This window comes from Cervus elaphus, chromosome 2 (genome assembly GCF_910594005.1).
Source record: "Cervus elaphus chromosome 2, mCerEla1.1, whole genome shotgun sequence".
Classification (NCBI taxonomy): Eukaryota; Metazoa; Chordata; class Mammalia; order Artiodactyla; family Cervidae; genus Cervus; species Cervus elaphus.
In genome coordinates, this window is record NC_057816.1 from 6,801,972 (window position 1) to 6,812,811 (window position 10,840).

Genomic DNA, 10,840 nt, shown 5'->3' on the forward strand with positions numbered 1-10,840 from the left:
CCCAGGGAAGATGCCCGCATTCGAAGACACCCCTGGGAGAGAGTCCCGCGGGCGGCCCCCTCCTCTTCCCACTCTGCCCCTCCCCCTCCCCTGCTCGCCGGCCCCCGCCCCCGCCCCGCCTCCGCCTCCGGTGTGCGATGGGGGGCGGGCAGCGGGCTGAGCCAAGAGCAGCGGAGCTGGGCCGACGCTGCCACCTGATCCCATCCAAGCGCGCAGAGGCCAGCGAGCGACCAGCACTCTGCGCGCTGGGCCCCCAGCGCCCTCGGACCCTCAGCGGATTTCGCCGCAAGGTCTGGGGAGATAGCGGCGACCCCCCTCCACGCGGGTCCAGGCAGAGTCCGGTCAGCGTGAGTACTGCGGCGGCCGGCCTGGGGCTGGAGGGGCGGGGGTGGACCGGACCTGAATGAGGGATGCCGGCTGGGGCGGGAGAGTGTCTTGGAGGCCGGCGCCTGAAGAGCATGAGGAGGGAGGGGGGCTCTTGGCCCCCGGCAGAGGAGGAGAGGAATGGGTGAGAGCGCGACGCTGGCCTATCCCTTATTGGGGACCAGATCCCAGTGACCCGATCCCTGGGGGAGGTTGGCATGCAGTTGAGGGAATGGGGGCTGGGAGGGTGGGGGGCAGTGATGGACAGAGGAGGATGAAGGGAAATCAGAGGCAGGGAGGAGGTGGCGGTGGATGACAGGCAGAGGGGACTGGGGGGCGGGGGTGACCTGGCGAAGGCTGGTGGGTAAGAAAGGAAGGAAAAGAGGGAGCTGGAAAGACATTTCATCTCCTGGGCCACTAGTGTACAGCCTCTCTGCCCATGGCCCCTTCCTCCTCAGTGCAGGGGGCAGTTGCCCTCTTCACCCGGCGGTGCCATCCTCAGTAAAGAGGCAGTCTCCAGGTCACCCGAGGGTCAGGTCCAGGTGGTGGGGGCCAGGGCGCCCTCCTCCTCCAAGGGCACCCATCTCAGCCCTAGAGCCCTCAGGGAGCGAGCAGCGGGCTTGTGTGGCAGTGGGTGGGCATCTAGACCAGTTTTCAAAGCTTTGGCCAGCTAAGCCATTTCTTCTTTGGTTCCCTGGAGAAAGGAAAGCAATTTGCAAACCGTGCGGCAGCCTGCGGTAGATTGTTCTGACTAAAATTAGCACTGATTTTCTCACGAGCCCAGGCACCCTGACTTGTCTGGGACACGACTGAGGGAAACTCTCATCGGAGAAGACACAGGGGAGGCCAGGAGAAGTCTGAAACATGTGAGAGGCAGGAGCCAGGGCCCTTGCTCTCAGTTCCGATCCCAGCAGGCTGCCACCCACCCCCACTGACCTAGGGGTTACCGAGGGAAACCAAGAGCCCCAGGTGGCCCCCTTCCCGGGTGCCGGTGGCCTGACCCCGTGTCCACAGCAGGCATTGCGGAGTGAACTTGCCAAGCAAAGGGGCACCCACCTCCTCGGGTGTCCGAGCAGCACCCTCTCTCGGGACCTGGAATGTTTAGCCTGGCCGAGTGCCCACCCACAGGAGACAGGGTTACTGCTTTTAAATACCTGAAGGTCTGTCATGGAGAAAAAACTTACAGGGTTCCTGCGGCCTAGCAGGGCAGCATGAGCAACCCCGAGTGTGGAAGGTGGAAGGGGACAGGCCGAGGAGGGCGCAACCAGCAGTAGGCTGAGTTCAACTGTCCCAGAAAGAACTTTTGAAACAGCCAAGGCTGCTCAGAAGCAACCCAGGCTGTATCTGCAGGCAGCGAGCCTCCAATCATGGATGGGGAACATGCAGAAGCTGCTGCCTACCTTGGAGGACTGGCATCCAGGGAGTTCTTACACGGATGATACCCTGTACCCTGCAGGCCTCAGACTGGCTGGCTCCCCAGGGCTAGGCCATGGCAGAGATGGGACGGAGGGCACCACCAACCACCCCATCACCTTTCTCCCTATAGCCTGGTTGAAGCATCTCCCAGGCAAAGTCCCACTGTAGCTGTCCCCAGGCTTGACCTCCTGGGCTGACCTGGAGTCTCTGAAAAATAGACTGGTTTCAGCAACTTAGAATATATATAATCTTGGATGTTAGCTCCTGAGTGTATGTGCTTTAATTTATGTTTCTTCACCTTTTTATACTGTTTTAGTAAATGAACCATTTGTGTAATTTCTATTGCAAAAAAAAAAAAAAAAGGCTGGTTTCAGTGAGTTGAGCAAAGATGGAAATTGGTGGTCCTCCATGTGGCCCCAGTGGGAAACTCCTGCCTGGTCACCAAGTCCTCTCGGCAGGATAAGTGACAGGGGAGAAGCTGTGTGTCCTGAGTGGGCTCTGACTCCCTCATGCTGGTGCTTCACATGGGCAGCGGCAGCCCTCCTCCCCCCCAGCAGTCCTTGAAGACGGGGATCTTAGGCTTTCTCTGCTGCGCCCTTGGTTGCCCTCTCTGGCTGGGTGCTTCACATCCCTTGGCTCCGGGAGGATTAAGTCTGTCTGCAGGCTGGCGGAGGAAACCAGGTGAGGGGGCCTGGAGAGAAGGGAAAGGCATAACCTGGACATCTTTACACCCCAACAGGTTTCAATGTAATCCAGGATTAATTAGGGGGAGGGGGGAGCTAAAGGAGAAGGACTAGAAGCCAAGCCCAGGGGAAGGTCATGGTCAAAGAGTTTTCACATTACTTCAACCCTCCTGAGACTGAGATGTCCTAGTTCCACACACATGCACGTGCCCAGAAGGTTCCAGGCTCCCCCTTCCCTTTGGAGAGGGGTGCATGCGAGGATGAAGCCAAACCTGAACCTGGAGATGGAGGCCCCCGAGACAGAGACCCCCACCCTCACCGGGGGACAGGCATTGCCACTGAAGCTGCCTTTCCACTGAAGCTGCCAAGGGTCAGGGTGCCCTTGAGCTAACACATTCATGCGGGGACAGGTGACTGGCCAGACACCAGGCCCTCCTCCTGCCTCTCGCTCCTGCTGCTCAGCTGAGATGGAGGCCCACCTTCCCTTGGAGAATCTCTGTAGGGCAATGAGCAGGAAGCCCCCTGTATTCCCCTCCCAACTCCCAGGCGGCCACCCTCTTCCTTGGCCAGGCACCTCTCACTGCCATCACCGACGGGGCAGCCAGGGTTTCAGGTGTCTGGGGATGCAATTCAGATTGAGTTCCAGGATCGCAGGTCCTTCCTTTCTTTCCCTCATGGATCAGAGGTATGCAGTATTGCAGAGTCCGGGGCAGGGATGGGGAAATCAGTTCTCTGTGGAAGCAGCACACATGCTGTCTGAGGGCATGGACTCTGAAGCCGGATGTATCTGGAAGCAGATCTGAATCCAGACCCTGCTAACACCAGCTGTGTGACCCAGATAAGTGACACCAGTCCTTAGAGCCTCAGTTTCCTTGTCTGTAAAATGGGAACACCTATGTTAGGGTTGCAGTGAGGATTAGATGAAATTAGGTGTGCAGTCGTATAATACATATAGTAAGCCTCTTCCTCATATCAGAGACTCAAGAAGGTGAAGGCCTGGTCAGTGTTTCTGAGGAGCTCAGTGTCTGGGGAGTCAAGACTAACCCCTGGCTGAAGAAGCAGTCAGGCAAGGAGTCCTGTAGGAGAGGAAACCCTGAATTGAGACTTCTGTGCTAAGCCAGGCACTGTTGCTCAGACAGACATAAATGGCCACGAGACAAAGATGAATTAGGGGCAGGCAGAGAAGCAGAGACCTGGCTCAAGGGAGGGAGTGGCTATAGCCTGAAGGGCTGGCCAGACCCCAGAGCCTGTAATTCCACCCAAGACTGAGTTATCTGGAGCACCGTGGAGATAGGGTCATGGTAACAGGAGGTAGGAATCTGATCTTCCCTGGCCTCTCTGCACACCCCACCCTTCGGAGCTCTCGTTTGCAGCAGTCCTGTTGGGGCTCGGCGCCCATCTCCTCTGCCCGCTACAAACCTGTTTTCCTCCTTCTCCTGCCAGGCCTCACAGGAACACTGGCCTTGCTACCGGAGCCCCAGGAGCCCCCATGAGTGCCGGCGAAGGGAGTCCTGGATAGTGAGGCCCTGGCTGGTCCAGGGGTGGGTACCCCATCATGCCGCCCGTTCTCCAGCGCCTGCAGCAGGCCACCAAGATGAGCCGTAGGAAAATCCTGCTGCTGGTGCTAGGATGCAGCACCTTAAGCCTCCTCATCCACCAGGGGGCGCAGCTCAGCTGGTAAGGGGGCGGGGTCTCGGTGAGGGGGCGGTGCCCAGGAGTTGCCGGGTTAGCGAATGGGAGCTCTCCTTCTCCTCCCTTCTCGTTCCTTAAACCTGACATAAGAGTCTATCTTCTGCTGGGCTTTGCTCTTTCCTGTGTTCTCAAAGCGCTTTCCATACATTCTCTTTAGATCCACACAACCTCCTTGGGAAGGACTTCACTGAAAGTGTGTGTTGTAGTGGATGTGGACGTGAAAGTTGTGTCCAACACTTTGCGACCCCATGGACTGTAGTCCGTGGAATTCTCCAGGCCAGAATACTGGAGTGGGTAGCCTTTCCCTTCTCTAGGGCATCTTCTCAACCCAGGGATCGAGCCCAGGTCTCCCGCATTGCGGGCGGATACTTTACCAGCTGAGCCACAAGGGAAGCCCAAGAATACTGGAGTGGGAATAGAATACTATTCCTTCTCCAGCACATCTTCCCGACCCAGGAATCAAACTGGAGTCTCCTGCATTGCAGGCGGATTCTTTACCAACTGAGCTGTCAGGAAAGCCCTGAGTATGTAAACTGAGATTCTATTCCAGCCCGAGTCTTTCCCTCAGCATCACTTCTGGTGGATGGGAGGCAGAGAGGCTGAATATCTTACGAAGTGAAAAAGAACTTTAAGAACAAAAACAGAAGTGCGTACCTCCATATAAATTGCACTTAAGAACTTTACTATGGGTAACTTACATACAGGCAGGCAGGATCTAGTAGATGGAGGATCCAGAGGCATTCACAGTGGCGTCGGAAGGGGTACAGGGAGATTTAAAGGGGCAAAAGCTAAAAACAGAATGTGACTACTCAGGAGTACATCCTCATGGACGGAAAGGCGGTGGTATCCTCCACCCCGGAGTGGGGGGCGTTGGCGGTTTTGTGGCCTTAACCATCTGCATCAGCAAAAGGCAGTCTTGCAGTTTTCACATGGGATGAAGGCAAGGGTAAAGTCTGGGGAGTTTACCTGGCTTGAGTGCACTTCTTATGAGTAGGCTAAATCGCAGTTACACAGAAAAGGGAGGGTGTAGGGCTGCTGGCCTGTGATGGAGTCAGTGCAGTTCAGCCACACACTCCCCAGAGAACTGCAAACAGCTTCACTCTACTGTTTTTCTGGGCAAGTCTCACTTCTCTGAGCCCATTTGCTCATCTAGAAATGACAGTGACACTATGCGTGACCTTGCCACTCCCCCTGATACAGGATACAACGTGATGATGAATAGCAGCCCTGACCCTACTCCTGGCTCACTGCATGAACCCAATAAATCCCTGCACTGCCACCCCCCCACCCCGCCCCACCCAGGACCTGTTTGCCATTCTCTACATGGTCATCCGTGAGAACAGTGTGAATGGGCCCAGTCCCTCCTGCCAGATGCCTTTCTGGTCTTATGGAGCATCTGTGTAGACATCCTGAACCCAAACCAGGAAGGTAATCTCACGGGCATCCTCAAGGCTGCTTAGAGTTGCCCTTGTTGCCTGATGCTTAGGATGGCAGAAAAGAAACAGGAGAGTGACTCAAAGTCTGGAGTGAACTTACAGGTCACCTAGTAAGGTCACCTTGAACACCCTTGTTTCAGGAGCAAGGAAACAGAAATGAAAGTTTCATGAAGGCTAGGATTATTATGTTTTTTTATGCTATTATATTTCTGGAGCCCAGAACAGTTCCTAGCACGAAGTAAAGTAGTAGATGCTTAAACAAACAAAAAAAAAACCTGAATGAATGAATGAGGTTCCAGAGGACTTGATGGAATCATATAACAACAGGTTGCTTCAGAGGCCCTGCCACTCATCTACAATGTGAGGAGCCTGTTGTTGTTCAGTCGCTAGTAGTGTCCAACTCTTTGCGACCCCATGGACTGCAGCACACCAGGCTTCCCTGTCCTTCACTATCTCCCATAGTTTGCTCAGATTCATGTCCATTGAGTTGGTGACGCTATCCAACCATCTCATCCTCTGTTGCTTTCTCCTGCCCTCAGTCCTTCCCAGCATCAGGGTCTTTTCCAATGAAATGAAGAGCCAGTGGAAAGAGTAAAAATGAGAACGACAACAGACAGTAAGAGGATTTGGCGATTTTATCTGAGTTTCTGGACTTATAGAAATGCTTTTCCTCTTCCTGTTCTTCAGTTTGTACACCTGTAAAGTGAAATTTCTCAAGGGTCCCCAAGGGCCTTTGTCCTTGTATTATTTTATTTTGCTTTTTTAAAACACTAAGGGTTTATTTATTTGTTTGGCTGTGCTGGGCCTTTATGCCACACACAGGCTTCTCGTTGAAGCGGCTCCCCTTGTTGCAGAACACTGGCTCTAGGTGTGCGGGCTTCCGTAGTTGTGGCTCGTGGGCTCTAGAGCGCAGGCCTGGCAGTTGTGGCACACGGGCTTAGTTGTTTAGCAGCATGTGGGATCTTCCCAGACCAGGGATCGAACCTCTGTCTCCTGCATTGGCAGGCAGATTCTTAACCACTGGACCACCAGGGGAATCACTGTCCTTGTATTATTTTTTATGGGTAACCAAATACCACAAAACTTAAGTGACTGAAAACATCAAACATTTATTATCTCACTCCTGTGGGTCAGGAATTCAGGCTTGCCCTAGCTGGATGCCTCTGGTTCGAGGCCTTTCACAGAGTTGCAGTCAAACTGGTGGTTGGAGACAGCGGTTTAATCTGAAGCCTTGATTGGAAGGGCTCCCCTTACAAGCTCCTGTATATGGTTGCTGCGGGAGGCTTCAGCTCTTCAAGCAGGTTGATGACAGACTGAGGGCCTGATTCCTTGGGGACTGACTGTTCCCACCTGGTACCTCGCCCCCTGCATGAGTTATCCTAGAGAGAGTGAGAGAAGGATACCAAGACAGTGCCATAATCTTTTTACAATGTAATCTCACAAGTCACATCCCACCATTTCTGCCCTATTCTAACTCCTTAGAGGCATCAATAAGTCCCACTCATATTCAAGAGGTGGGACATACACACGAGTGTGAATGACAAGAGGTCAACAGGTGAAAGGTTGTTGCTGAACCGCGGAAGATGCTGGGATTCTTGGCCTCCGGAAGAGAAGAATTCAATCCAGGGCCAGGGACGAGGCTTGATCACTCAGAGCTTTTGTGTAATAAAGTTTTATTAAAGCATAAAGGAAAAAGAAAGCTTCTGACATAGACATCAGAAGGGAGCAAAGAATACCCGCCTGCTAGTCTTTAGCTGGATGTTAGATAGTTACTAGCAGCCTGTTAACTAAATAAAGGAATGTCTCAAAACTCAGAGAATGGCACCAGGCCCCTGACCCACAAGATGTATTTTGAGATAATCTTGGCACCAGGTGAGTCATCCCGGGCCATAAAATGATTGATTTGAATCTTGTAGAAAGACAGATTCAGTTCAGTTGCTCAGTTGTGTCCAACTCTTTGCGACCCCATGAACCGCAACACACCAAGCCTCCCTGTCCATCACCAACTCCCGGAGTTTACCCAAACTCATGTCTATCTAGTCAGTGATGCTATCCAACCATCTCATCCTCTGTCGTCCCCTTCTCCTTCTGCCCTCAATCTTTCCCAGCATCAGGGTCTTTTCAAATGAGTCAGCTCTTCACATCAGGTGGCCAAAGTATTGGAGTTTCAGCTTCAACATCAGTCCTTCCAATAAACACCCAGGACTGATCTCCTTTAGGATGGACTGGTTGGACTTCCTTGCAGTCCAAGGGGCTCTTGAGAGTCTTCTCCAATACCACAGTTCAAAGGCATCAGTTGTTCAGCACTCAGCTTTCTTTATAGTCCAACTCTCATATCCATACATGACTACTGGAAAAACAATAATTTCATTTACATAGATTAGGAGAACAATGTCTGAGTATAACATATTGGTTTGTCAAGTCAGTGCTGAGCCTAAATCTGAGCTTTTAGGCCGAACTGACTTGAAGATAGAGTCTAGGGTAAATGCATAGTACATTAACATAGCTTAAGACAAATATTTCCATTAAAAAATGCATTGGTTAGCTCAAGATTTGAGAAACATTAAGTTCAGGTGGAACCAGGTGTCATTATGGCAACACAGTATTTTAAGAGAAACCTCTTTTTAACTTTGTATAGAGAAGGGGAAAACATATAACACTAGTTTGTTTCCTCTTGCTGCTTAAAGTGAAAGTGAAGTCGTTCAGTCATGTCCAACTCTTTGTGACACCATGGACTATAGCCTACCAGGCTCCTCTGTCCATGGGATTTTCCGGGCAAGAATACTGGAGTGGGTTGCCGTTTTCTTCTCCAGAGGATCTTCCTGACCCAAGGATGGAACCCGGGTCTCCCACATTGTAAGCAGACGCTAGAGAGATTTAAAAAAAAAAAAAAAGTCTGACACTTGCAGTCTATTTCCTCCGTTTGGAGACCCCTGGCCTTCCTGCCTGTTACCCTCTCACAGGGAATCCCTGGAGGGTGGTCATCTTAGATGCTGCGTACCATACATCTGTGTACTGTTTTGTGGGTAACGCCCTGGGCCCATCCCCACCATTCTTGGGGAGAGGCCAGGTCGAGCAGTACCCTCTCACACCCTCCTCCCTGCACACGCCGGACCCTGCAGGTACCCCAAGCTGTTCCCTCTGAGCTGCCCGCCTCTGCAGGACTCTCCGCCGCGCCCCAAGCACATGACCGTGGCCTTTCTGAAGACGCACAAGACTGCGGGCACGACGGTGCAGAACATCCTGTTCCGTTTCGCCGAGCGCCACAACCTGACGGTGGCCCTGCCTCACCCGAGCTGCGAGCACCAGTTCTGCTACCCGCGTAACTTCTCGGCGCACTTCGTGCACCCGGCCACGCGGCCGCCGCACGTGCTGGCCAGCCACCTGCGCTTCGACCGCGCGGAGCTGCAGCGCCTCATGCCGCCCGGCACCGTCTACGTCACCATCCTGCGCGAGCCGGCCGCCATGTTCGAGTCGCTCTTCAGCTACTACAACCAGTACTGCCCCGCCTTCCGGCGCGTGCCCAACGCGTCGCTCGAGGCCTTCCTGCGCGCGCCCGAGGCCTACTACCGCGCGGGCGAGCACTTCGCCATGTTCGCGCACAACACCTTGGCGTACGACCTGGGCGGCGACAACGAGCGCAGCCCCCGGGACGACGCCGCCTACCTGGCGGGCCTCATCCGCCAGGTGGAGGAGGTCTTCTCGCTCGTCATGATCGCCGAGTACTTCGACGAGTCGCTCGTGCTGCTGCGGCGCCTGCTGGCCTGGGACCTGGACGACGTGCTCTACGCCAGGCTCAACGCGCGCGCCGCCAGCTCGCGCCTCGCCGCCATCCCCGCGGCGCTCGCGCGGGCTGCGCGCGCCTGGAACGCGCTCGACGCCGGCCTCTACGACCACTTCAACGCCACCTTCTGGCGCCGCGTGGCGAGTGCCGGCCGCGCCTGCGTGGAGCGCGAGGCGCGCGAGCTGCGCGAGGCCCGGGAGCGCCTGCTGCGGCGTTGTTTTGGCGACGAGCCGGTGCTGCGACCCGCGGCCCAGATCCGCACCAAGCAGCTGCAGCCGTGGCAGCCCAGCCGCAAGGTGGACATCATGGGCTACGACCTGCCCAGCGGCCGCGCCGGTCCAGCCACCGAGGCCTGCCTCAAGCTGGCCATGCCCGAGGTGCAGTACTCAAGCTACCTGCTGCGCAAGCAGAAGCGCCGAGGCGGCATGCGCCTCCGGCCCGAACCGGTCCTAGACAACCCCCCTCCTCGGCCCATCCGGGCGCTGCGCCCAGGCCACTGAGCTCCGGGTGGGAGTCTGGCCCCTGACCTGCCCACCAGGGTCTTTCCTAGGGCTGCCTCCGGGTCCCACCGCATCAGGGCCCTTTCTCCCGAGAGGGGCTGCAGCAGTAAGTGGGGGCGCATCTCCCTGTTTGAGCCCACCTCCCAGGAAGGTGTAGGCCCAATAGAACCCCGGGCCACTCTCTCCTTTGTCCTATTTGGATGGTGGCTTTGCCAAGAGATTTGAGGCCCGTTCAGAACTGCCCACCCTGCCTTCTTAAGGGGATTGAGGACCCCTCCACCTGTCTTTCCAAGTGGATGAGTCCATGCCACAGAGAGGGGCTGAGCTCTGGGAAAGGCTACTCTGCCCGTCAGCCTCCTGAGTTCTTGCTCCTTCTGCCAGGGGTCAGAGGCCCCCACACTGTCTGTCTTCCAGGTTCCACCCTCCTAACAGACCTAAGCTGCTCCCAGACCCCCAGAACCAAAAGTTCTTGGGGTGGGCTTTTTGTTTGGTTTTCCATTTTTAAATAAAATATTTTAAAATGTGCATGTTGTATGTCAGTCATTAAAAGCCAGTTCCCCGCTCTTTGAGGATGAGGCAGATGCCTAAGAATAGATGTGGCTGTTACCATGAGAATGGGGACCCAGTGAAACTGAGCAGGATCTTCGGGCTCCTGGACATAAAAGCCTTTCCATGTCCCCCGTTTCTTGTTGGTAAGCAGCAGACTCCACCCTCCATGACCTTCCCTGAGTTCCAAAGGGCAGATTTGAACAGTTGCTCATCAAACAAGGTAGCAGATGCAGAGACAAGAGAGGACCAGCAGCCTTGGGGCAGGGTCCTGGTTCCACCTCAAGGGGTACACATAACGGTATCTTTTGAGCTCTTTATAGAATTAAAACCCCCAATAAATGGCAGGTATCAGCGTTCTTCATTCCAGAGAAGACCGCCTGAGGGCAGATTAAAGACCAGAGAAGTCTCAAGAGATTG

At 54.6% G+C, this 10,840-nt stretch overlaps 1 protein-coding gene across 3 annotated transcripts; it reads left to right on the top strand.

Moving 5' to 3' along the window:
• The first annotated feature begins 140 nt into the window (after positions 1-140).
• GAL3ST3 (galactose-3-O-sulfotransferase 3) lies at positions 141-10,399 on the top strand. 3 transcript variants are annotated; one of them, XM_043926412.1, is made up of 3 exons: positions 141-347; positions 3,906-4,139; positions 8,713-10,399. In XM_043926412.1, the coding sequence occupies exons 2-3, from the start codon at positions 4,018-4,020 to the stop codon at positions 9,872-9,874; spliced, it is 1,284 nt and encodes a 427-aa protein (XP_043782347.1). In that variant the 5' UTR covers positions 141-347; positions 3,906-4,017; the 3' UTR covers positions 9,875-10,399. The 3 variants fall into 3 exon arrangements, with proteins under 3 accessions (XP_043782347.1, XP_043782352.1, XP_043782363.1); XM_043926417.1 differs by having other exon boundaries at positions 141-341; XM_043926428.1 differs by lacking the exon at positions 141-347 and adding an exon at positions 402-508.
• The last annotated feature ends 441 nt before the right edge of the window (positions 10,400-10,840 follow it).